We start from the raw sequence: 26731 nt of genomic DNA on the forward strand, positions 1-26731 counted from the left end.
AGCAACAGTGGAGCCTATTCTAAGTGCACCAGGTGAAATTCTAGTGTAACGCCAACTGATATGAGCTTCCCAATTATTGCCAGCGTCTTGTGCTGCGCTGAGCTTTCAAGGGACATTTACTTTTTTACTGAAAATTAGGAAGTGAAACGTTGTAGACCCGTGTTCTTTATGTTGTGTGACAAACTAGGCAGGGCATGTTCAGTCCACCTGACTAGTGCTTGGGGAGGTTTGCTTTTGCTGAGGACAGAGGCCTTTGAATCATCCTTCGGGGAAAGAATTGTGTCATTTCCTCTATGGCCACAGCATGCACAGTATGAAATGCATGATATATACTACTATTTGATTTTTATTTACTCTCCTTTCTCAACCCCCTAACCATGACTGCAGCTAAAAAATTAAGCTCGCCACTCCTCCACTTCTTTGCACCCCATTTGCCCGATAATAAGCAGGGACACGTCTACTGAAATTTTCTGTTTCATCTTCTCTTTTGTGCAAATTCTCATTCACCCCCTGCATACACTTCAAACTTTCTACAATATCCTTAAGCGAAATATTTGTGTGTTGAGACTGATAGTTGAGACTCATCTTGTCCTCTTGTTTTTACAACCTTAGAGCTAGACAACTGCTTCTCCAGCCCTCCCCCATCACCCTCTCTCCCTTGCCATTTGGTGTGGCCCTGAGTTATGTTTTATTTCAGCGTTTTTTTACAAGACAATTCTATTTATAATGAGCTGGGAGTCATTTCAGTCTATCCACAAAAAAGCCATAGAGATAGTAAATAGGGCTATTCAAGACATTGTTTAAAAAATAAAAAATAAACACATCAGATGGAGCGAGACGAGTTCTAAATGATTGTGTAGTCTGTGTCTCAGTATTACCTCTCTGTGTCTGACGGCTTGCTTTACTGATGAGATATTAATGCCAGAGTTTGACAAGGTATCAAAATACCCAATTAAGCTTTATTAAAGTTTTACTTACACAGATATTCACGTCTGAGACTCCAGGAAGTTGTTTTTACACTTTGGTTTTTATACGGATAAAACAATCAATATAATCTACCTTGTTAATTAGTGAGCTTTAATCGTGCTGGTAGATGGATTTTGTCAGAGTCAGGCAAATTGTTTTCTCCTGTCTCCAGTCTTTGTGCTAAGCTAAACTAGCCAACTGCTGGCTGTAGCTTCATAACTTGAACAGACAGACCTGAGAGAGCAAATTTTCCCAAAATGTCAAAAGTATTTCTTCAATTATGTGTAACAAGTTCAATTCATAATGAAAAGAATTCAGAGTAAAGGTTCCTGACTTTTTAAGCTAATTCATAAAGGCTGAGAGTCCAATACAAGTCTGATATATAATCTTCCTTTAGCTCTGTTTTTTGTTGTCTCCAACACCTCCTGAGAAAAATGTTCTCCCTCACAGCTCCATGCTCTACTTTGTTCACCAGTTAGTTGCTAACATTGTCTGCCATTTGATGCTGGTCAGGTACTATATAATGATTTTATCAAAAGCAAAAATAGCTGCCTGCTACACCTGGAAATGGGTTGTTGAGAGCAGTGAGAGTGAACCAAAACAGTAAAACTGCAGGCTATAAAATGAGCTAAAAGACACTAAAAATCTCTATATAGGGCTGAGCCGAACTGCAAAGAACTGCTGTATGGGTTCATCACTAAAATGAAAATGACTCATTTATTAAAAAATACTGTTTAAAAAAAGAGCATACAAAATCGAGTCAAATTGAGCTATATAAACAGAAAAACTGTAAGTTCATTATACATTAAATGGAGGAAAACTCTTGAAAAAAAACTGTGCATATGTTGATTTTCAGACCATCACGCCTGATTTTGCTCCTGATTATCTGATCTAACACCTTGATTTCTCTGTGACTCTCCCGTACCTGGTAGAAGGCTCTGATGTGTCGAGTTAATATCGAAAAGTTCTGGATTCTCAGCATGTGATCATCTCGCTTGCTGTCGTACAAGCGCTCCACCTTGGGGTTCGGGTCTCTGAACAGAACAGAAACAGAAAAGACATGACGATGTGTTTACTGCAGCTTGATCAAACAGTCCAGTACCACAACTCTCCAGATGAGAAATTCTCATGCAACAGTGCATTTAAGCAGAGTGGATCAAATTTTAATGAGCCCGAGAAGCAGGCTGTAAGAATCAACATGCAATTATTTGCTAAAATAACTTGGCTTAGGTCAGACCAAATTAATCAGCTGTTCGGCAAATACGATGAAGATCTTGTCTGGTGAGAGAGAAAAGGTTTTATTCTGCAGAAGAAGTAATTCAGCGGAGATGACTAAAAGGGTTGCAAGCCTCATTTAATTATTCACTGGAAATGGTTGGCAAATATAAATGGGTCCTACATTTATGCCATCCTGTCACACAGGTTGTAGAACAATGCCAGGTTACAAAAGGGAATGTGATGAATGTTACATCAAATCTTATGTGAAGAACAGAACTAAGAGGCTTTTAGCAGCTCTGTTAGGCTGTACTGGCTCAAGGCTAATGCTAACATACTGATGTTAAGAAGGTATAATGTTTGCTGATGAACAATAAACACAAAGTAAATGTTAGTTTTGAAGGTATTTGGTCATTAAACAAAGAATTGGACAAATAAAACGTTGACCTGATGATTACATGTCAGGGGATGACCAAAGTGATGTCTAGCAAACCATCCAATAGTTATCGAGACATTTCAGTAAAAAACACAAAAGTTAATCTCATAGTGGCGCTAGAGGAAAAATCAAGGTATCACCAAAGTCAGTAGGAACAAGGATGTCTGTAGGATGTAAGATTTCATGGCAATCTATCCAATAGACCTCAACAGTCCCGCCCACAGCCGACTCCGGAAGTAAAAATCCCATTGATTTTCTCCATAAGGATTTAGAATATTAGTCATAATGTCTAAACCATCCGAGGTAGACTGACCCCAAGCTACGTGGTTGTGAAACGAAGGTTTCTGCTCCTGTAGAAGCTAGAAGTCCGTATGAAATCAACCTTGTTTTAAGAAGTTTTAATTGAGAAAAACTACACTACCCACAATCTTAAGCGTAACAGCAACGTCTCTGATTGGTCCAACTCACTGTTACCATAGAAACGTTTACCGTACCCGCGAAACTCTCTAGTTGAAATATTTCAACATCCCTATCTAAACAGCAAGTCTTACTTCGTTATTTTAATTATGCAATAGTTAGTTCATGCAGGACACGGAAGTCATACGCCCGGTTTTCAGTGTCTTGCTTTGGGCCCACTCTTGTATACTGATTGGGGTTTTCTGCATTGCGCTCCCTGTTTCAGCTAAGCATGCTGCTTGGCTAATCCAGGGAGCATTATGAAGAGTGGAGCTATCAGCGCCAAGCATAACTGTATTTTCATCTGTTTCAATAAACGGTTAAATCTTAAATGGTGTTATGATCCTGTTTTTGGTTTTGTTGTTGGTTTTGTTGTGTTTGTTTTTCTCTTCTCTCCTTCTCCTCTGCAGAGCATGTGTGTGGCAGGGGGCGTGGCTGGCTTCTCCAGGCAGCAGACGAAGCACACCTGCTTCCATTCACCTCATCACCCACTCCATATAAGCCTGGTCTTCACTCCACCACTCTGCCAGATAATTCTGTCATGTTCAGTAGTGCGCGTCCTTCGCCTGATTTTCTACCAGCGAAAGGAATTTTTGCATCGGACCTCTGCCTTTTCCTGTCGACTTACTTGTAGTTGTTTTGTATACACAGCACTACAAGCGTGCCACGCTGTCGATCCTGTTCCTGTGTTTCCACACAGGTTTTTCCACTCTGCCTCCAAGAACATCTCCAGTCAGCCAGCTCCCTGCCACCTCTGCTCCTGCCAGCCAGGAGCAGAGGTGCCAACCAGCTCCCGTGCTCTGCTTTGTAGGGCTGTGTTCGATTGAAGAAATTCTTAGTCGACTAACACTCATTCAATTTTATCGACTAATCGATTAGTGATTTAATCGACAGATCTGTAAATCTGAGTTTCTCCGCAAAGAGTCATGCAAAAGCACCATTTTAATTCTTGTGTTTACCAGAGATGTGCTCGTATGTTTCTTGGAAATAAGTCATTCAGCATGAAAAAAGCATAAAACATGACTAATCGACTAAAGAAATCTTAGTTGACTAAGACCAAAACGATCGATTAGTCGACTAAGAGGGAGCAGCTCTACTGCTTTGGGGTCCAACACTTGTAACAAATGGTTCTTCACTGAAAATGTTTTTTAGTTTAATTGGAGGGGCCCATTTCTACATTTTTTTTTTAAACTTATTAAAAGCCAAGGCCAATTTCTGCAACTAACTGCAAGGTTACACACGTTTATTATTTCAGTTTTCTCCATTGGCTGGAATTTAGCACTGTTTTATTTTAATTTTACAATGAAGTTCAAATGGGCGTCTTGCGTTACAGATTGACTGGGAAATGTCCTCACATGTTCATCATATAAGTTCTTATTTTCCCTAGCAGTCTGCTTTATGGCTGCAAAGCAACGAAGCAAGAAAATCTTGATCAATCTTACATGACCCTCATGATCTCATTGAGGAAAATCCCATTGGTCAGCCTCATGTAACGATCCCGGACACTCTGGGAAATTGAGTTGACTTCCATGTACTGGCTGTAAAGCGGGAAGCCGTCCTCCCTCTCCACCATCTTTTCAAACAGCTGAACCTGTGAGAGACAGAGAGAGATTGTGTGTGTGTGTGTGTGTGTGTGTGTGTGTGTGTGTGTGTGTAGAATAGTGTGGAGAATAGTGTGGCCAATGAGTGTGTACCAGGACATGGACAAGGAAGACAGAAGCAGAGAGAGAGAGAGAGAGAGAGAGAGAGAAGGAGGGAGATGGAGAGGTGCAAACATTTTCACACAGGAAGCTGCTTGAGTCGGTGCACCTGTCTGGACAGGTGGGCTCTGTGCTCCCACACTGGGAAGCACTTCACAGTGACAGGCAGCCAAGCAGGATGGCAGCCAAGGTCTCTCTCTGCTAAGAAGAGCTGTGCCAATGCAAACTGCAATATAATGAGGTTTATTCCCACCTGCACCTTCTAAAAACTGCACTGTCGGTTAACAGAGTAACAAGCTCGAGTTGGATCAGCTGATAAGGTGAGGTAGAGCAGCTTGAGACGCTGTGCGACAGTGTGAACAGGGTGCGGATGTCCAACATATTGTGAAGCAGGGTGAAAGCTCAGTGATTAATCAACCTGCTGAAGTGCCCTTGAGCAAATAGTAAACCCCTGCCAGCTGCAGGCATCCTGATGAACCTGGCCACTGACTCCCTCTTTGGTGTAGGGCAACAACAAAGAAAATAACCCTTCAAGGTTCTGCACAGTATCACATTATATTGTAAATACTGTTCATTGACCAGAATGGGGGAAAATCTCCATGGGCTGATTGGTTTCCCATGTGGAAAACCCAGCTGGAAATTCAGTCTGTTACAAATACAACACATCTTCATCTGGATTTAGTGAGACTATATTCTCTTGAATACACAGTAGATAAAAGCCCAAGGACACGGAAGTATCAAGGCTTAGGAGAAGAAACAAAACTGGTCATTAAGAGGCAAGGGAAGCTGCCAAAAGGAGAAGTAGGGTGTTTGTTTTGCTGTAGCTACAAAACAGCCAGAAAGCAGTATCAAGGCTATGTTTTGCTGTTTATTCAACTCCTACTTTTACAGTTATTTGGGTGAATAGAAATGGAAAGCAGGCTTCTCTAAAAGATACAATGTCATAAGTATTTGTGACTGGAAATAATGTTTTATTGCATTGTCCAAAGCGGATTTCTACACAGTTTCCACAGAAGCCGCCTGTTTTATTCTCCTTTCTCTGCCTCTAGAAATGATGACCTTTTCTCTAACTGGAAGTGATAAATGATAAATGACGTACCCATTGCACCAACGCACTTTCCATGAATTCCTCTATTATCTCCATAATGTTAGAGTCCATTGTTATGTTACGAGAGCTGTGAAACACTACAGAAGACTAATTAAAAAGATGATCAACACTAAGTTCTAGAATCCATCTTGCTTCAAGTGAAGTAGGCTAGTTTGACGTTTCTGCGGCCCTTCCCCTCCCTCCACCTCGCTGTCTCTTCCTCTATGACTATGTGACAGTTTCATTGCAAAACCACACCGGAATTTTCAAAACGCACGTTGCTTCTTTTTTTCTTTTTCTTTTTTTGAGCCGACATCTTTACACGCCCTCCACACATTGGCTAACATACACAGATAATCTAATCTTGATTTGGACACTGGAGATTTAGGGCTCGTTTTATGTTGTATGCTTTAAAAACGATATGACAACATAACCAATTTTTCATATTTGACACATCTGAATGAATGCCATCTATTATTTCAAACGGCTATATGGTAATGTTGGCTTTTGTGTTATTTCTGCTCAATAACTTACAGGTTTTTCCGGTGAAAATGACGAAGGTTTTGACTGCAGTTAATACTTAAAGTTGTCAGAGCTGTAGTGTTGTCACTGTTGCTCCATGTCCACACAAATAACTTAAAAATGCAAGCCACATTTAAACACTGTGCAATAGCGAACCCTGGCGGTTTAAAATTAAAGTTCCTAATTGCCCATTTAAAAATGATGCATTACATCATTATTTCCATAACAAAATCGCTGGGAGGAAGTGTAACCAAGCAGCCCTACTTTTATTTAGGTGCTGCATTTCCTGTACTCTTCTTGCAGGTCTATGTCTGTATCTGCAGTAGCCTACAGTATGTGTCAATTTGCAGTGGTGGAATGTAACTAAGTACATTTGCTCAAGTATTTTACTTAAGTACACATTTGAGGTACTTGTACTTCACTTGAGTCTTTTCAGGCCACTTTCTACTTTCTACCCGAGGAAAATGCACTTTTTACTCCACTACATTAATCTGACAGCTTTTGTTAGCCTACTTGTTACTTTACAAATTAAGATTTTTGCATGTAAAACACATGTAGTTTATAAAATACAATGTTTTATTATATCCAACTGAAAGGCTTATCCGATTATACACTTAGTTGATTGACAGAACTGTTGTTGATTTTTCTGCATTAAGTACTTTTACTTTTAAAACTTTAAGTAGGCTACATTTTCCTGATGATACTTACTTTTACTTAAGTAATATTTTCAATTCAGGACTTTTACTTGTAACGGAGTATTTTTTACACTGTGGTATTAGGACTTTTCCTTAAGTAAAGGGTCTGAATACTTCTTCCACCACACTGTCAATTTGTAGAGACTCATTCTAGCTGTGATGTGGGTTTATTGTTGCCATGTAAACATCATTATGAATGTGGTATGTGTACACTTGTATGTTCTCCTTTGTATGTAGGCCTACACAAATGGTCCATAATATGTGTCATCTTTCACTTAATTACCCTCCTGGGAATTCTATTTTAATTTTATTTTTGGGGTTTTGTTTTCATTAATTCATTCACTTTGTTTTTTTCGTATTTGTCTAAGAAAACTACAGCAAGTAACCTTCTATCTCCCATTGTCCTGTACTGTAATGTTAATAGTTGGATTATTACAGGTAATATTTTTAAAAGATGTGACTAAGCCTGAAAACTTTCATCCGCACTCTTTTATCAGCTTCTGTTTTTTAATGAAAGAAATATGTATTTCTGCGACCACTTAAAGCATGTTTATCTGCTAAAATGAAACATTCATTAACCTTATTACGTGACAGTGTTTTATTTAAGAACACATTTGGATAGCTAGGGCAGATCACAATGTTATATTATTTGCAAAAAAAAAAAGCATTTACAAACGGTTTTGCTTTCAAAAATAACTTCCAACATGTTGCATCAGTGTGCTGTTTCTGTCCCTGTATGACAGAGTGTGTTCCTGTGTGCTGATGCTGCTTGTGCAGCAGTTTTGGGATTAACCACACCGGGATTATCAGATTGTTTCCGAGCTGTCACAATAGACAAGATGACAGTTTCATATAGGGCACCACACTCACACTCATGCACATATATACACACACACACACACACACACACTTAATCCAACTCTCCTTGCTGAACTCAGATAACCCATACTTAGGAAAAATTCCCTACTCTATTATATTACATGTAAAAAAGCCCACACTGCAAAACAGTTAAAACTTCTACCTTTAATATATAATTCATGTGCCATTTTAACAGCTTCCTAAGCATTTCATTGCAGTTCAGTACAAACACTACAGCCCTGGGATGAATATTACAGTGCACATGTGAGGACCTTAAGCATTGTGCGAATTGTGACTTTGCCAAATTAGAGCCAAATGTCAAAAAGTGTTAAATATGTGTCTGTTGGTGTGTGTGACAGCTACACCACTTTAAACTGAATGTTCTCTCTTCTAGTTACAACAAAAAGTAGCCTACTATCTCCTGAGCAGATTCTTTGATGGTTACACATTGATGAGGTCCTGCATAGAGGAGTTTGTTTTGGTGTCTGTGGAGGGCCTGATAAGATTCCCTATTTGTTGCCTTGTTTTGGCCATGTGCGAGACAGCTGTGGCTGCTGCATTGGTGAAGCGTAACTCAAACCTAACATGTCAAAACTCAACTGGTGTTGTACCTGCCACCTGCCAACTCACACAACTCACACAACTCACACAACCAAGAAATCTCAAACACATCCCCCCTGAATCCCTTTCACCACAGCTCTTATTTAAATAATGTCTCCCCTCTAACTGGCAGGAGTAGGGGACGCAGTCTTCTCAGCTTTCTCGGCATCTGCAGCCTCAGAGGACCCTTCGGCAGCGTTGGGGTCAACCTGCCCAAACTTTAGCATCTTCAGGGCATTGGCTTTGAGGTCCTCAATGGTTTCCTTCACACCCTTCTCCAGGAGATAACCCTCACTGTCGCCCTCTGGGTCCTCCAGAGCCATAGCTCCTTCCACGGCCGTCTGCAGGTACCGCAGGCTCAGACAAACGGACAGCTGGACAGAAAAAAAGCAATCAAGATCATGTAAAAGCTTCATTTCATTTGGTGTTTGTTACCTAATGAGATGGTCAAATGGTTTGATCGGATCACAAAAACTGATGTCCTAAGAATTAAAACGATCATATCAATGATTATGTTTTGCTGCAGGATTGCACGCATGAAGATTAGAATCAGTATTACAAACATTCACACTTTTATAGGATAATGGGTTAGGGACTGTACGAAAATTATTATTACTTTTATCTCATGCTTCCTCTTCCTTTTTGTTTGATCTTCCTTTTCACATGGCAGCCATCTACCCCTATCGTGTTGGACTAGAAAAATCCCATACTGAGCTGCTGCATTTAAAAGTATAGATTGTTTGGTTAGCTGTAGACGGTGTTTAATGATGCACTGTAAAACATGTGTATGGGTGTCCTGTTCCAGCCTGCAGTCTTGTTGGTTATTTGAAGAGAATGTGCCATCAATAAGCCTACTGTTATTTGGCAAAGGAGTGAAAGTACACGTTTGATTAAAAGACAGAAATCAATGTGTGTCAGAGTGGTGGATGTCATGGCAGTCACTGCGTTAAATAAAACCATTATTTAAAAATGTAGAGGAGCGTAGCATAACATTCTGGACAGCTTTCCACAGATAATCATTCTAGTATCTTTGTGTGTGTGTGTGTGTGTGTGTGTGTGTGTGTGTGTGTGTGTGTGTGTGTGTGTGTGTGCGTGTGTGTGTGTGTGTGTGTGTGTGTGTGTGTGTGTGTGTGTGTGCGTGTGTGTGTGTGTGTGTGTGTGTGTGCGTGTGTGTGTGTGTGTGTGTGTGTGTGTGTGTGTGTATGTAAATATTCAGTTAACGCTCTGTGCCTTGGTTAATTACTGTATTTCCTCTTTACCACAAATCACTGAATAATAGAAGTGTTTATGTTCATGCCATCATGTATCCTACCTGTATTAATACGACTGACAGCACACCAGGACCAGTTGAATTCATCAGCTCCATGAAGTAGTCAGTCAGAGCCTGCCTACAGCCGCGGCTGTACAGGTTGAGTTCCTCTGATTGGTACTCGTAGTTGTAGTGGGCGCTGTTATCGGTCAGTTGCAGCTGCAGGCAGGGGCGAGGGGAGGCGGGGTTACAGCAGCTGAAAGGAACGCCATCCAACAGGTAACGGCCGTCCACGTTACTCCGGATACGACTGGAGACAGAGAAGGGAGGGACAATGAGAAAACAGATGATGGAAACAGATTAAAAAAAAGACAGAAATGAGAGAAGAGGAGAGAGAAAGAAATGAGGTGAGGAAGTTAAAGGCCTGACTTTCAGGTCAATACATACTTAAAATTAGTGAGAAATGAGCAGTGCCTTTCTACAAGTCTTATCATGTCACAACCTTTCTATTTACTCATTCCTTTTCATTTATTTCATCTTTGACCCACGTTTCTATCCGTTTCTGTCATTTGCTTCAAAAGTAAAGGCCATATCTATTTTTAATACACTATTCTTCTACCTTCAAATCATTCCCTTTCTCCCTCCATCCCCTCTTTCTCCCCTCTAACAGTTTGTTTGACCTTTTTGGATGTGAAGTCTACTTATCTGCCATTCAACTAGATTTATCTGCTCTTTCCTGTATACCCCTCATCAGTCCAGTTTCTTCTCATTCATCCTCTCAATTCCCTGCATGGCATAACCTGCTGCTCCCTGTATTGTGATTCACTCACTCCTTGACGTCCTTGGAGGTGAAGTCTAGGTATCTGTTGTTGACCCACTGAACTTCAAACCAATCCTTGAAGTTGCTGTTCCCACAACAGCGAAACTCCATCTGCAGACGATCAATGGTCTCTTTCTGAAAACAGCGGCCTGGCACATCTGTGTCCTTGTAGAACCGAATACCATTCCTCAGGCCCACCTGACAGTGAAGACAGAAGAGTAAATGAGACAGAAGGGGGGGGGGGGGTTATCTGATGTTTTCGAGAATGGTTTTACCGTACTGTATGTCAAAGATGCAGCTGTTTTCTGTTTATGTCTGTTAAAAGATTTAACTAGGTCTAGGTATTTGAAACCTGTTTATATTAAATGCTGTCTGGTTTGTTGTTTAAATTCTTTCGCATTGCAACTTAATTAATTGACATCTCTTACAGATGTGAAAACTGTCTTTTTCTGGTCTCATTGCAACCTTTAACAAGAGTGAGACCTTTAATCATTCACTTTTTAATTGGTTTTAATTGATCAACTTGCAGGAATATGAGCCATTTTCTCTGTAGCCTTAACCCACTAAACTTTTCTTCTTCATCTTCACAGTTGGCAGTCTCTTTCAGACACAGCAGCTTAGGGGGGAGCAGGTTTGATTTTGTGTTTTGCTTGAGGATCAGAAAACACCATCCTGTTATGGGACCAATCGCTATAAGGCCATACTGACATCCAGGCCCACTGTCAGAGGGGGTCAAAGGGTACAGATGACCCCGGCCCCATGCCCAGGGGGGGCCCCATCTATGGTGCTGAAGTGGGTGTGGTTAAGGGGCCAAGTTTGGAATATGTTGCCTAACTGTCTATAATTCCTAATAGTTGGCATGCTAACACCTACTCTACCCCTTGACCTGTCACCCTCTGATCATTACTAGTGACCCCCACCTTCAGGGACTCCTCCAGGCTTCCCTGCAGGGCGTAGCTGAGCACCACAACAGCGATGAGCAAACAACAGAGCACTGCAGCTACAGCAAACCAAGCCAGCAGGAAAACTTTCCAACGTGGGAAGCGGGTTGCGTCCAAGGAGTCCTGACATGCGCGACTGGCAACCCAGTTGGTGCCGATGGAGGCCAGGCCCACCATCATCAGGATGTTGGGCACCACGTGGATCTCTGTGTTGTCCATCACCTCAAGAAAGGAAGAGCACAGTCAAAGATAATAGCAGCCACAAGAGCAGCAGCCAACTGTGGGTCACTTTGTCATTTCCTCTACACACTTTAGCAGGTAATAATCCTGCATTTGATTAGCCTTATCTATTCTAAAAATGACCTTGGCAGCCAAAAGATTCAATTAGCTGCTGATGTGCTGGATGCAAAGACTACTCTAGAAATATAATGACAAATTGAATTCATTGCCCTGGTCACAGCAAAAGTCAATTATAGACTGAGTTTACTATTGGCTGAGTTTTCAAAAGCCTGTCAGCCATAAAGCACCTCTGCCCCATTGTTGTATTAAAATTACCATTAATAAACTCAGCCCAGTACTGTCACCTTGTAAAATAATCATCCAATAATATCTATCCAGCCATATGTGAGTTTAGGACAAATGAGCTCAGCCTCTGGGTGTGGAATAACTAGTGTCTATTTGTCAATGATCTGTACACATTACGCAAGTTAAGTGCAAAACAAACTATAAAATAAAAAGACAAAATTTTGTCTAACAAGTATAAAAGAGGATTGCATTCTTGTGAAACTCATCTAAACCATATCGACACTAACTCAATAACACTTTGCTACAGAACTTAGAGGTTATGGAATCTCTCATTGGATATCAATAACTATCTGTAGGCATGTGTTCCTGGCCTATTCAAATCAATCAGCGATCAATCTAGCCCAATGACTACCTAGTAGAGCTCATAACCTTCGCCTGCTGGTCACGTTACCTAAATTCAACACACAGTGAACCCCAATTGCTTTGAATTTGTTTTTTGATACAGTGGTTTTAACATACAATGTCCTCACGACTTATCATGCATGAATGTGCCTGAGTGTCACTGTGTGCATGTTTACACTAGTATTGCATGTTTGTATTTGTGGATTAAACTGTAGAGCTAAGTTTAAATAAAGGTCCCCGATTAGCAGCAGCACAGCAGACTCGGTAAACAACCACGAGCAAAGGCAAAGGTCTATGTTTGTGTAACTTTGAATACATTCATGCCTGTGTTTTTAAACTTGGCCTTCTTGTCTTTAAGTTGACATTGAGCAACTCTCTCCCTACCTCGGCCCTACGGAGCAGCTCTGTCTTCAGGTAAACCCCCAGACAAAAGATGATGACCCCCCACATCACTGCCATCCAGGACAGCAGCCACAGGCCCTGGGCCAGGTGCACCCGCCGTTGCTGGGAGAACTTTATCTTCAACAGCATGGCTCACTACCATGCACCGATCAACGCAAAAGACAGGAGAGAAAAGTAAGAGAAGGGGAGCAGGAGAGAAGAGGAAGGAGTTCAGTCAATTCTGCTCAAAACTTGAGATCCAGAGAAGGCCAGCTGCATGTAAAGAGACAATCCCAACAGAGGTCACAAGATGGTGTTTTCAATGTTGCAGAAACACAGTGGCCAATACAGGCCTTGTGCTTGTTGTTTGATGAGTTATTAGCAGGTTGAGCTCATCTAAGTTATTCCAGGTAGAGGCGATAAGCAGGTAGATCCCTCAGATGATAAAGGACACAGTCGACCTCAGAGGATAATCCAAAAGCTTTCACTTGGATGCTGAAATTGTCCCAAAAAGATGATTTATAATCAAAATCAGTGCAGCAAAACTATGAAAAATATGAGATGATTGTCAAATAATGAATTGTGGAAGAAAAGATGTATTCCTTTCTCCTCAAGTTGATTGGTCACACCGCCGTAGCCCCCACTTCAAGCTGATTTCTTCCTCTTGATGTAATGTTGTCTTTTGATGGCGCCCCTCTGGGTCTGTGCATGTGCGGCGACCCCCTAAACCACTGTTCCCATGGTTGGAGAAAACAGAAACTGGCCAAAGTCGAGGGTTTGGAGCCGTAATCCTCCCAACAGAGTCCCTGGGATCCTATTAAAGTCCAGGGGCCAATGGGAAAGCAGGGCAGTGTCTGATCAGCAAACTTGTTCAGATAGACACTGATGGGAGGGACTATTATGACAGGTGGACTTACCTGAAACCCATCAGCACAACCTGGACACTATAGATGCCTCAGCGACAGAGTAGATATCATAGACGCAGTTAGCTGAGGCTAAATTGTAGCAATATCATGAGATGTGGGAGTGTGAGAAAATGAGCAGTCAAAATATTGAATGTTTTATTGTTTGATAAGGCAAAGATATGCATTCAGAGGAAAGAAGGATGAATTAAAAAGTCCCAGGTTTGACTTCAAACACTGGCAACTGTTTAGCGTTGGAAGAGTACAAGTACCAATACCACATTGTAAAAATACTCCAAGTAAATCAAAGTTCTACTTAAGTAAAAGTACAGAGGTTTTATCAGCTAAATGTTCCTAAAGTCTCACAAATAAAAGTATACCTTCTGCAGAAAAACGCCCCCTGGGACTGATTTATTATTATTTATGACATCATTAGATGTAAATACTGATGCATCAGTAAGCATCATGTTAATGGTGTAGCCATTGGTTGAGGTGAAGCTAGTTTTAACTACCTTATGTATAGTTAGGTATCTTAGTTCAGTGGTTCCCAACATGAGGGTCAGGCAGGCCCCTCCAAAGGGTCACAAGATAAAACTGAGGGGTTGTGAGATAAATAATGGGGTGGAGAATGTCAAATATGTGCAGTGGAGTTAAAAGTACAATATTTTCCTCTGAAATGTAGTGGAGTGGAAGTATAATGTAGCATAAGATGGAAATATTCAAAGCACTGTACAGATACCTCAAAATTGTACTTCAGTACTTCTTAGTTAATTTCCACTACTGCAAATGCTAGGTATTGTGAACTCCTTCACCCAATTAACTGACCTCAACCCAATTCCATTTGTTCCAAGTTAACAAAGGTGAAAACCTAAACTTACAGTATTTATGATGTGGCATTACAACGACACAAGACCCAACTGTATATAATGTATGAATAAATGGCAAAAAGAGAAAGACCAAATTAAGAACAATCAATTGAACAACTGAAATTAAGTGAATATTGATCCCAAAATGATCTTTGTGGAGGATGGTAACCGAGGCTCTTTCATGTAAAGTGAAAGTAAGACTATGGAGAGGAGACTTATGCTTGTATGGGATTATGTATACAGTGCAACACAGAGGGAGGTTAGTGGCGCTGAATCAATAGGATTAAACTGTTATTAAAAGTATTTATGACAGCTTGAGTCAGAGCTACAGTCAGGTTGAAGCCAGTCGTGTATTCCCCGCTCTTACAACACACCAAAACAGAAAACTAAATCAACCTCTCACATCATATCTATAACTTATCCATTAATATTCTTTAACCACATCTATCATTAATCAAATTTACAGTTAGTTAGTTAGTTAGTTAGTTAAGTAGTTAGTTAGTTCATACAGAAACATGTCATCAACAAATGTGAAAACTTGTTTTCACATGTGCTTTTTTCCTGTAAGAGTGTCTTTAAATAGTGAGTCTGCTGGTAATATATTGACATAATGAGGAAACTTGTGGAGCCCTCTAATGGTAGAGATGGCAAGAAGAGAAAAAAAAATCTAAACATTTTTTCTGGCACCAAATTAAGAACAAATATTACATATTTTTAGTACAGCAAGTATTAAAGGTCTAATAATAGCCAAGCTATCTCTGTGTTGTGTGTTATACAAAGAGAGATTGCTCCTTTACTAGTGATGTTTGAAGCTGACAAGAAGAAATTTAACAAGAAAGACGTCTGTAATCTGAGATGTTACATTCATTTAAGATGAGTATTTTTATTGGTAGAACAGCCATAATGACACAGTTACATATTTAATTGATGTAGACTAGCGGTATTCATAAATGCATGATTCAGAGGGTAAAGTGTACACTGATGAGAGATGGGGCTATACAGATTAAAATAAGATTAATATGTTGCTGCTGCACTCTATCTAAGTGATCTAAGTATCTACATTGTCACAATACTTCCACATAATTACTGTACAACGTTTCCATTTTTTTCTGCCCACCACATCAGCTTTAAACATCTACCACATATCATTTTAGATAGGAAGGGCCATCTCGTTTTATACACACAGTCAATGAATATATACAAATCTGTGCATGTACAGTAGTACATTTTTTTATTTCATACTAATTTAAAATTATATTTCACATAAATCAATGAATACATTTTAAAACTTTAACTTTGTATCAGTTTAACTGCAGTTTTCCTTAATCTGATCTTAATGTTACCAATCACCTTCCTAACAATGACTGAAATAACTGAACAATGGTAAGGAAACATGTGATTATTTCTGTGTTCAAGAGGTATTTCTGCCTGGTTGAATTATTATTAATACAATTGTACAACAGGCTTTTGTTGAAAATTACTATTCATCTCATCTGCTATATATAAAGCAGATGCTTTTCTTTAAGAGATAAGTGGGTTCATTCATCAGTCTTTGCCATTTATTCAGTTATATCAATTGATAGCATAGCCATCTTACATAAAATAAAAAAACTGATAAGAGGCTATAACACTGTTAACCTCAGACCTGTTACTCTTAAGAACAGATGTCCTTGATGTCTCTGACTTTTAAAAACCTTGTCTTCCATTGTACTAATAGGACAACTGTTAAGCTCACTACTGAAAGGAAGAGCTGCTTCTATCTAAAGGTATGGAGTATTTGTCTCTCTGTTAAATTTGGGGATTACAGGGCAACAGGCTAAGGGAAAACAGTACATTACATCTTATTAAATTAAGCACTTAAATTGAAATATATTTATAAAGCATACTTGTAAATAGTTTCCTATAATTGTATGTATTACTACATGTTCACATTTTTTAATATACATTTTGGTGTATATTAATTGCTCTGATGCTAATTTTTTTCAACGCCAAGCTTAAGAGTTTTTTATTTCTTTGAGTGCAAATTGGTTTCCCAATACAGTTCTTTTTGGTGTGTGTAGAAATCTTTGAATCTCCAAAATTGGCAACCATAAAATCCTAAGCCTAAAAGGACATTATATACAAGCCCAAAACAGATTTTCTGGTATTTTGGGGATACAATATACAATGCATTTGACAGCAATAACTTATATGAATAAATACACATTTCAATGCAATAAGATAAGAATGTACATTCATCCTGTCATGCTGTTGGATGACATTTTCATTCTGACATTTTCATTTGTTCCGCTCACCCCGCCCACTCCTGCCCGCCCTGCTGCTCCTTCCCTCCACCATGGGGCTGCAGCTGCTGCAGGAAATCATCCAGGATCTGCTGGGCTGACATGGAGGTCACATCCACAACGTCCTGCTCCAAAAGCGTTACCTTTACCCTGCCCTTACCACCCCAGCTGTCACCACCCACATCTGCCTGCTCAAGGTTTGGACGGGCGTCAGCGTGGTTAGTGCCCAGAGGAAGCTGCTGTTGGTTTTGGGGATAGAGAGGTTGTGGTCTGGCTGCATAACTGGCAGCCATTTTCTTATAGATAGAAGTGCTGATGTCAGTTGCAGAGAAAGGTGGGCTGTGGCTGGACTCATGCTGACCAGAGAGACTGCCTTCAGTTCCGATTGTTGGCACCCCCTGCTTAAAAGGTATGAAGGCTGTGACCCTCTGCGGACCGGCCTCTGATTTCGTCAACCAATCATGTGCTGCTTCCTCCACTTTAGGCATGTGGGATTGGCCTTCTGGTTGTGAAGAGGTGGAAGAATGGCTGATTGGGGCAGAGGTTGTCAGAAACTTCTGTATGGCCTCAGCTGAATCAAAGTGCTTCTCCAATAACTCCTTTATCAAGCACGGTACCTGAGGTTGAGACACACAAAAACAAACTCTGAATTCAATCCATGTAGCCATGTAAAAGAAGAAAAAACATCACTTTATAAATCTCTGAAAGCTTTCTATAATGGATATTCTCCTAATCTCTAGCTGAACAGTTTTGAATACTTGTTTGATCTATTTCAGTTGATTCAAGGGTGGAGTGTAATCTGAATTACAAAATTCAACACTGGACACAGGTTACACATTATGGGAAATATTTTCTTGCACACATGAACAGATTATGAGACAATGGACCCCTGGGTACAGAAATATGTAAGCCCCCCCTCCTACCTACCCCTGCCCTGCATCACTCCAGGTTGTCTTTCAGCATTTTGCAGGTTAACCATATGTAATGTTGTACTCAAGTACAATTTTGAGATACTTTACTTGGGTATTCCCATTTCATGCCATTTCATACTTCTACTTCACTTCATTTCAGAGGGAAATATTTTACTTTTTACTTCACTACATACAAAAATAGAGAAATAATAGCTTACATAAAAGGATTAGAGAATAAAACAGATTTTTGTTGCAGAACAGTTTTTTCTTCTTTCCTCTCAATTATAAAATATAGGGTAGAAACCATAGACTGTACAAAGGCAAAACCCCTTCAGATTGATCTTGTGAACCCCAGGTTCCTAAAATAAGCTACAGCTACAACAGTCACAGGGGACGTTTGACTGCAGAATGATCATGAGCAAAATAAATGTGATCAGGACATACCTTCTTTTGACTGCGCTCTTTGACTTTCCAATAAGAAATGTTAATAATTGCCTCTAAAAACAGCCACTGAAAATAGAATCTCTATTTTTGACTCACATTGCCCAATGGGCCCCTAGGCCCATTCAATGATTCATTTATGCTTTCACACACATTAGTAGAGAGTTGTGGCTGCACAAAAACATTTGATTTCATCGTGATTGCTACTTTATCATCTTAACTTGAGGCTCAAATTGAGATGAGGAGCAGAAGCAGGCTTAAACAAATGTGCTATTGCAAACATACATGTGTTTAAAACACAGGGTGATGTGGTCTTATAATATTACACTTCAAATGTTGGAATGACCCATCCAACCAAGGCTTAAAGAAGACTGATCCATCCCAATAATGTATTTAGTAAAATGGTTGCTATCTGAAGTGTGCATGGATGTCCAGTAGGGGACACTGTGCTTACATTAATGTTCTCCATGGCTGCAATGGTCTGGTGGGCATCCTCCAACTCTGAGCTCAGCTGTGACACACGGTTTTGCAGGTACTTCCTCTCACTGCTCAGGTTCTCTGACTGCACACACACACACACACACACACACACACACACACACACACACACACACACACCGTACAATACGGTGAGATTGACATGAAAGTTGCTCATGGTTTGTGAATGCAGTGAATCCCCTGGCTTCCCCAGTCTTTTCTCCTTGCAAGTTTTCTCACCGCTATATGCAGGTGTTCCCCCAGCAGGTTATTGGCCTGCTTGGTCCCAGTGTGTGTCTCTAAAAGGCTGCAAGACACAGAAAACCATAGAAAAAAGAAGAGAAGACAACCATTAAAAAATACCTATTATCAGTTTTATTTCTATACACACACACACACACACACACACACACACACACACACACACACACACACCACTTTATTACCATGTCATTATCTTCAGGCTAAAAGACAGTTGTTTGTCAGGCCAAATGGCAGCCACAAACTCTCCAAACAAATATCTAACAACTGACACCAAACTGGAGCCCAGTGTGAGGTGACCATTCACTCCAGTTGCTGCAGTCTGTTGAAGAATGTGTGGTATGTGCCTGGTAGGCCGCAGTGGTTGGTTGGTGATAGATACAGGCTCGACAGGGCTCGGGTCACAACAAGACTTTCACTGGTGAGTGTGAAGGGACATGACAGATGACTTGTGTCCCCCTGTCTCTGTTGGCTTTGGAAAACATGTCACTGCAGAACCAAAACACCCACAGAAATGCAAAGGGGTGAATGTATGTTCCATGGATCAATTCATCTATAAAAACTGTTATGTAAAGCTATAGGTTGGCCTGATGGATTTTGGCTCTGGAATCAATATGTGTGCCCTCATCACACCATTTCACTCTCATATGGAAACATGTTGTGCTTTATGTACTGCATCATCATACTACACATAGAAGAGATGTAATCTTATTTGTGCATTCAAATTATAGGGTATGCAATGTTAATTCATCATGCATGTTGAATTTTGTTCGGTTTATGATCGCAAACCTTTTATATTTTTCCTTGACGTGGCTGAGCTCGTCCCTGGTCCTCTGCAACTCCACCTCCAGGCTCTCAATGCAAACCACAGTCTGCAGCAAGTTCTGGTGAAGATCTGTATTCTCCTCCTGCAGTGCCCTGAACACAGAGGAATGAAGAATTAGAGGAGAGTGACTAGGCAAGGTGTGATTTCTGTTTCTGTTTATGCTTATTTGTTTGTTTTGGTTTCCTCGAGACCGCAGAGGGTGGGGGGTGGGAGAGGGTTTTTGATCTTGTTCAATTGTGTTTGTCTGTTCTGTATGTTTAAAAAAAAATTGATCTAAAAAAAAAAAGATCAATCTGTGCCTATTGTACAGTTTACACAAACTTCGAAATGATATGAGAGGAATAGTCAGGAACAGCCACAATGGAAATGTACATTATGTATTACATATAGGAGGGTGACATATTTTGGTATGAAAGCTAAGATTTTGTAGTTTAACTTTCATTTGGTGCTTTTGTTATTTTGTCCAACCTCTTTTAAACTTCTCTTTCACATATTCTTCTTTCTAACGACGTAGAGATGCATGGTTATATTAATCAGTTCCATAAATACCACGCCTCTTCCTCTTAAAACAGTGGAGGGAGAGAGGATGCTCATTAGTGTGATCAATAACCACTGACCCATCTCGAGATAGACAGAGAGAGAACAGTATTGGATAGAGAGAAATGTATGAAAAGCTGCACTCAAAGGTGAAGTGAGCAGACAGTAAGTATATTGCACACTTACTGGAGATGGTCGGCATCACACAGTGTGTCCTTGAAAAAGAATAAAAGAAGGATGAGAGAAAAAGATAAGATACAGGAGACATTAGGATGTAATACTAGCATAATTGACTTTTCCTTCGGTGGAAACATCCAAAACAATCCATAAGTGTTTGAACAGTCTTGTTTTGGCACTGTACTACAGCACATTGGATTGAAATGCAATTTGAGTGCTGTGTAACAACAGTAAACCTCTTTTGTACCTCAAAGAGCAAAATGGGTGACAAGTTCTTCACTGTTCACCCAATATCAATGTGAACACTCCATATGCACCCTTGCTGTAAGTCAGAACTTCAACCTCAACCTCAGTTATTGTTCATTTGAATTTCAGTGTGCTGGAGTAGAGCCAAAACAATGACAAACATATCACTGTCCAAATAAAACGTGCCCTGATATTTAAGCATGCAAACTGGAACTTTGGAAAAAAGCCATTTACAGGAAAAGATAAACAAATGAATAGATTCAAGTCCCTACGTCTGTAGGGCAACACGCAGTTCAGAACTGATTCCAGGCTATAGGTAAAAAAGCATAGGTAGCCTATATAAAGAAAAATAAGTAGTAAGAAAAATTACATCACATCCATCCATTCATTTTCTATATACACCAAGGGAGCTGGAGCCTGGCCCATGCACACATTGTGTTAAAGGCAGGAGGACACACCCGGGATGGGTCACCAGTCCATTACTGACTGTCATGTACAGATTGAATAAACTATTGAGTTATGGCAGACCTGCTCCCGGAAATGGAGCAGTAGAATTGATTTGTTCTTAGCCCCTTTGTATGGGTGTTTGTGTGAATTCACTGAACCTTAATTTGAAAAGACAAACTCAGTGAGACCAAATCCCACACAGCGACCAAATGGAAAATGTTATGTAATGTTGTGTGTGATTATCAGTACATAACAGTGTAAGCCTGCAGCAGATTCTAACATAAGAACAATGTGATCCTTTCTCTTATCCAACCAACCTCTCTCACATTTAACATAGTGCTAGCTGCTGCTATGTGAGCTAATGAGAGAGATTTGTCCCAGTGCATGTGTGATGTGTGTAATGTTACTTTCTATGCCTATACAGTCGATTCACAGAACATACAGTAGTTCAGGGCTGATCTTTGAAAACAAACAATTACACCATTTAAGGGCAGGAATGACGTGTAGGTATATTTATATGGACATGTACACAGTTAGAATCTTTAATAAACTTGTTTTTCTACTGTCGTTTGCCAATCTTTGAGGATCACAGTAGAGATAAATTATAATAAGTGACAAATAAGTAATGCGTTATCCCTAAGTAATATATCTCAGTCAGCTAATATAATTTATATATAATCATTTATATGACGTGGTAATTTTAAAACGTTCATTAAATAAAATCAATTTGAAAATCAAACAAAGGGATAGAGAAACCTTGGCATCACACCACAAATGGCCTTCAATTGGGGCATTTATGAGAAAATATATGAATCAAATTGTGTTATATTGTGTTGTCATGAGTCAGACTCCTGAAAAAGAAAGAAGAATCATGAGTCTGACTGTAAAACCAGTCAGCAATGAAGCTTCTGAAGGCATACTGCAATAAGGGGAGAATATATCTGCGTAGACAGAACAGAATGCAGTGTTGCTCCTCTCTTGCAGAGGCAGTATAGCTGAGTCACAGGCTGTGTAGGACGTGTCAAACACTACCGCACTGCAAGCTGAGTCATTCTTCAGCAATGCAGCAGATGCTAGTCTTGTACTTTCGGGGGAAACTCCATTTGATACTACCTGTTTTATCAATTTAAGAATGGCAAATGCCAGTATACAAGCTTATTTGTTAAAGAATGCAATTGTATAATATTATAATAATCACATATGCATATGTGTTATCAACCAAAATAAGTTTTCATTCATGTTTCCTTACTTTTCCAAACTGAAATAAGGTGTGTACACCATACAAGTAACATTTCACTTTAGATTCATGATCTGAGGGTTGAAATCTCCCTCCACTCCAGTCTCTCCTGTCTCATATTATTGTACCCTAATAAAAAGAGCAAAAATATTATCAAAATAAACTCACCCTGAGTTGTTTAGAATGCCCCATATGCTGTGACTGGTGTGGACCACTCTGCTCTGGGCTGTGGTTGGTACCTGTGGAGGCTGTGTCTCTGGCCCTGGGTGAATCAGATTTTGTGGATGAAGACTCAGATCCGAGGCCTGGCCCCACACACTTGGCTGAGGATGGAGGGGAGCTGGCGGGCCCTCTCTGCCCAGGGCCGGGGTGCACCTGTTGAGGCTGATGCTGAGGGAAGTGTTGGGTATGTTGACTGTGGGAGGCAGTGGGCTGCTGTTTGCGGTGGTGAAATTGTTTGGGTTGGCTGGGTTCTGGGCTGGTGCAATCTGTGAGCTGAGGGCCACCTCTACCATATCTGTCCCCTGACATGGAGGCCCCAGTGGGCAACGGCCTCCTGTCTTTACGGCTGCTTTCATGGTGAGTATTGTGGCTGGGAGAGTGGGGGTGGTGATGAGGCGGGGGGCTACCGTGATGCTTCCTAGCTGCATATGAGATCAGTTTGTCAGGATTGGAGGAGTCCGAGAGTTTCCGAGGGCTGCTGCAAGCTGCTTTCTCCTGTCTGCTGGGCTGTTTCAGGTGCTGCTCCCTGTCCTCCCCTGAGCTCTCTCTGTTCTTCTTTGGTGGGAGCTGAGGCTTGATTGGGCCAGGTGTTTGTGCTGGGGCATGTATCTTCCCAGTAGTTTTATTATTATTATTCACACCCAAGATGTTGAGAGCTGAGGGACTTATGACCTGTTTTGTAATCTCATCTAGAAAGGCTGAGAATTGCAACTTTCCCTGCACAAAATTTGCCCTGGTCTGCTCTATCTCAACTTGAGTTGCCCCTTTCCCTTTCTGTCCACTGGGATCTTGTCCTGAAACTCTTGGGGACAACACCTCCATCGACTTAGCCTTGCGGATGTCCGTATGAGGCTCCTTTTTTTTGAGGATGCCTTTGCTGGGTAGCTGAATGGAGGACACTGCTCTCTTGGGGGCCCTGGAGACCCCTAACAGAAAGTCCTCCTCATGGAAAGCCAGGCTTCGGTTCAAACTAGCTGCCTTATACAGCGGTCCATAGTTAATGTGCGGTACTCTGGATGGTTTTCCTCCAAGATCACTTTCATTGCCCTGCAGGAGGCCTTGTTCACTTCTGCTGTGACCTCGGTCAAGAGAAGCAAAACCACGCTTTCCCCTCTTTTGTGCACTCTTATGTATCTCATTACAAACACTGCCGTTCTTGTTGTGTTTGATGGTGGCAAGGACAATAGGCTCGCTGCTGTCATCCTCCTTGAAACCTCTGCGCACATCTGAGATGTTGGAGCAGGACAAGGAGTGCTGTGGCAGCTCAGCAAGACGAAGAGAAAACGGATCATTTGCACTTTCCTCTGTGTTCCATGAGGAAAAAGAGGAGGAGGAAGAGGATGAAGAGAGGGAAGAGGAAGAGGCCCGAGAGAGAGTAACAGGTGTATTGTGGTTGTAAAGTATCTCATCCTCTTCGCTGTGGTGAAATTGCTGTGTTTGATGGTGGGCATCGTGATGAGGGCAGTCATGGAGATAGCGACCATGTTGATGGTGACGGTGGTGTCCTTGGCTTTCATCTGTATTTCTGTCTGTGTCATTAAACGTTGTATACCTACAACACAAGGACACAGGAATATAAGCAACTTTAATGATGTCAGTTTTAGTTTGGCACATACATAAATGTATTGCATGATATAGTAATGATGCACAATTATAACTTAAAACTATTGCCAGAATATGTATATTTGATTCCAAAATGCAGATGCCTTCAAATGTAGCGTTTGCACTATAAAGGCAAATATGTAATTGTCTTTTTTCTTAATTCTCTTCCATTAGATGTAAATGTAAATCTGGCCGACTGGAATGAACCATCTTACCTGTGTGACTGAGGGTCTTGGTGATGGGGAAGGTGATGGTGGTGGTGGTGGTGCTTCCGCGGCTTGATCTCTTCCGGGCTAGAGGGGCTGTGAACAGGCTTAAAAAACTTCTCCATGACCCGTCTCTTCCCTGGTTGTAGGCTGTCGATGGTCCTGGTTGGGTTGACAAGGGGCACTGACGGTGATCTCTGTTGGTACTCAGCTGTTTCCACTAGTTTTTTTTTTCTTCTGACAAATCTCTGTCTCTATAAGACTATAGCTTGTCTGTCAATGTCAGCTGCAGAGATCATCACGTCAGACCATACAACAATCACAATTTTTGACAAAGTATTGTGAAAATTAAATCATATTCTAAACTAGCTAATAAGGAGTTCACTCCTCAAAAAGTAACTTTCTCAACACAGGATAATATCCAAGTGTTTCAGCAAAGCATCCAGTAGTGGGATTGTTTACCCATATGAATAAGTTTGTCTCCCTCAGCCGCTGGCTGCAGAATAATGAAATCACGCCTTGTGAACAGGAATGTATGAAATTCTGGATGGTGGCTTGATTTTGCTTCACGCCTGATGTAACAGCTGGGTGCTCATTGAACCAGCTGAAAGAGCAAGACCTTTGTCCTCATACAGGAGACAATCGAACCGAGCCCTGTGGAACAGGATCGATAACATGGTTCATTTAACCCACAGATATAACTTGCAGAAGCGCACTTAAACTTCATGTCTATATCCTATAATCTTGTGTGACATTTTTTTATTTTAATCTTTAATCTTTAAAGCTTTAATCTCTATTTCAAAAAAAACTTCTCAGTGATTATTACAATTGCAATACACTTCACAGCTTCTAACACAATCCCTGAGTCACTCAATGCAAATTGAGAACAACTCCTTCATAATGACTTTGATAAGCGAGTATCACACAAAGGTTTTGATGAGCCTACAGCTTTAAAGGCCTTGGTTATCACATGCAAGAAGATGCCTCTTTTTCTAACCTAACAACTATGAAAAAGATCAATTCATTGAGGTTGGGAGTGGCTGAAACTCATCCAGAGGATAACTCCCCACTGCTGCCGATCAATGTGATCCTTCACACTCTTTGAATTCACACTTTGAGCTTTTACTCATGAATAAGAGCAGTCAAAAAATACAATCATCTAGTCTTTCTTGCAAAATGCAATTATTATATATAATGAGTTTTCTGGTCAGGGTTTTATACAAAGTTACAGAAAGCAACAGAATATCAAAAGGCATTAATTCACAAAACTATCTGAGTACATTTACATAGACCCAATACTGTCTGCTCAAACTATTGAAAAGCGGTCCTTTGTTTAAATGAGGTGTGAACACACTGGAGTCAGTTTGGACGGTCCTTAATTTGAATAAGGTCGCACCAACAGTGACTTAAGTCAATGCTTTGTTTTAACACTAAGCTATTCAAAAGGCAGACAGACTTAAAAACTCTAAATTAATCCGAAATGTTGTTCAGAAAATAATAGGAACTTAATCAGTGATCAGGAAAGAGGATATGAAGATAAAATAAGACCAAAACTGTTAATTAATTGTATTCTACACAAGGAGGGAGTTGATCATACAAGGTACCCAATCTGGAAGTTGCTTATCACTCCCTCCCTCACAATATAGATTTGACATTTCTGAAAGTCTGCACCAATACATGTTGTTACATGCACAAATATTGTGTTTGAAAAGGAAGAAAACTTAGGGGCAACTAGGTAAATAATCCAAACAACTACAATATTTAAATTAATAAATGCTTGTGTTTTGACATTAATAATATTACAACGTTGTTTTCTGTAGAAAAAAAACTATTTGTCTCAAACTAAAGAAAATAAATTATGTTGGTATCTAAAAACGTCAATGACATGTATTTAGCCTACAGAGAGGTTGCCCAGACTTGTCCAAGAGAACTGTAATCATGTTGATAACGAGATTAGCAGAGACTGTACCCTCTGCTGGTGAACAAAAGTAACTCCCATCTTGGCCTTTCAGTACTGGTATTTTTCCACCCTGTCATAGCAACAAACCTGGCACTGGAAGTTTCTGGATATTTCTAGCTTTATCACGTACACTCTACAGCCAACATTAACGCTCTAAAATTGTATCACTAACGTTCAGGTTGAATTGGACATTAAAGCCTAGACTAGCACAAGTAAGGCTTTTACAAGTAGGTTTAAATGATACATGATACCACATCTGATGGAAAATACTGCAAGCT

At 40.5% G+C, this 26731-nt stretch overlaps 3 protein-coding genes across 4 annotated transcripts in view; all 3 read right to left on the reverse strand.

The window, feature by feature from the left end:
• Window positions 1-6416, reverse strand: part of ccdc88b (coiled-coil domain containing 88B) — a 45898-nt gene extending 39482 nt beyond the window's left edge. The window contains exons 1-3 of one of the 2 annotated variants that reach the window (XM_031303268.2): window positions 6395-6416; window positions 4516-4664; window positions 1892-2000 (exon numbers count right to left, since the gene is read on the reverse strand). In XM_031303268.2, the coding sequence (XP_031159128.1) occupies window positions 1892-2000; window positions 4516-4646 (240 nt within the window). In that variant the 5' untranslated portion in view covers window positions 4647-4664; window positions 6395-6416. Of the gene's footprint in view, window positions 1-1891; window positions 2001-4515; window positions 4665-5872; window positions 6108-6394 lie in introns of those variants that run through there. The other variant, XM_031303267.2, reaches the window with a different exon arrangement.
• Window positions 6417-7663: 1247 nt separating this feature from the next.
• Window positions 7664-13639, reverse strand: rom1b (retinal outer segment membrane protein 1b). The gene is made up of 5 exons (XM_031303269.2): window positions 12857-13639; window positions 11525-11767; window positions 10615-10802; window positions 9848-10094; window positions 7664-8909 (listed from the first exon to the last, which is right to left on the reverse strand). Exons 1-5 carry the CDS (start codon window positions 13001-13003, stop codon window positions 8658-8660), a joined length of 1077 nt encoding a protein of 358 aa, XP_031159129.1. The 5' UTR covers window positions 13004-13639; the 3' UTR covers window positions 7664-8657.
• A 1845-nt stretch (window positions 13640-15484) lies between these two features.
• Window positions 15485-25190, reverse strand: LOC116052663. The gene is made up of 7 exons (XM_031303476.2): window positions 24503-25190; window positions 22632-24237; window positions 20543-20571; window positions 19783-19911; window positions 18973-19039; window positions 18710-18817; window positions 15485-17520 (listed from the first exon to the last, which is right to left on the reverse strand). Exons 1-7 carry the CDS (start codon window positions 24616-24618, stop codon window positions 16912-16914), a joined length of 2664 nt encoding a protein of 887 aa, XP_031159336.1. The 5' UTR covers window positions 24619-25190; the 3' UTR covers window positions 15485-16911.
• Between the last annotated feature and the right edge of the window lie 1541 nt (window positions 25191-26731).

The sequence above is a fragment of the Sander lucioperca genome, chromosome 1, assembly GCF_008315115.2.
Source record: "Sander lucioperca isolate FBNREF2018 chromosome 1, SLUC_FBN_1.2, whole genome shotgun sequence".
Classification (NCBI taxonomy): Eukaryota; Metazoa; Chordata; class Actinopteri; order Perciformes; family Percidae; genus Sander; species Sander lucioperca.

Excerpts from the sequence above, each read along its gene's own strand:
- rom1b (XM_031303269.2), bottom strand. The coding sequence starts at position 13,003 with ATGCTGTTGAAGATAAAGTTCTCCCAGCAACGGCGGGTGCACCTGGCC. Across the intron at positions 11,768-12,856 it reads AGCTGCTCCGTAGGGCCGAG|GTGATGGACAACACAGAGAT; the intron begins GTAGGGAGAGAG and ends TCCTTTCTTGAG. Across the intron at positions 10,095-10,614 it reads ACCTCCAAGGACGTCAAGGA|TCGTATCCGGAGTAACGTGG; the intron begins GTGAGTGAATCA and ends CTCTGTCTCCAG.
- LOC116052663 (XM_031303476.2), bottom strand. The coding sequence starts at position 24,618 with ATGGAGAAGTTTTTTAAGCCTGTTCACAGCCCCTCTAGCCCGGAAGAG. Across the intron at positions 20,572-22,631 it reads GGCATTCTAAACAACTCAGG|GACACACTGTGTGATGCCGA; the intron begins GTGAGTTTATTT and ends TTCTTTTTCAAG. Across the intron at positions 19,040-19,782 it reads GTCAAGGAAAAATATAAAAG|CCTTTTAGAGACACACACTG; the intron begins GTTTGCGATCAT and ends TGTGTCTTGCAG.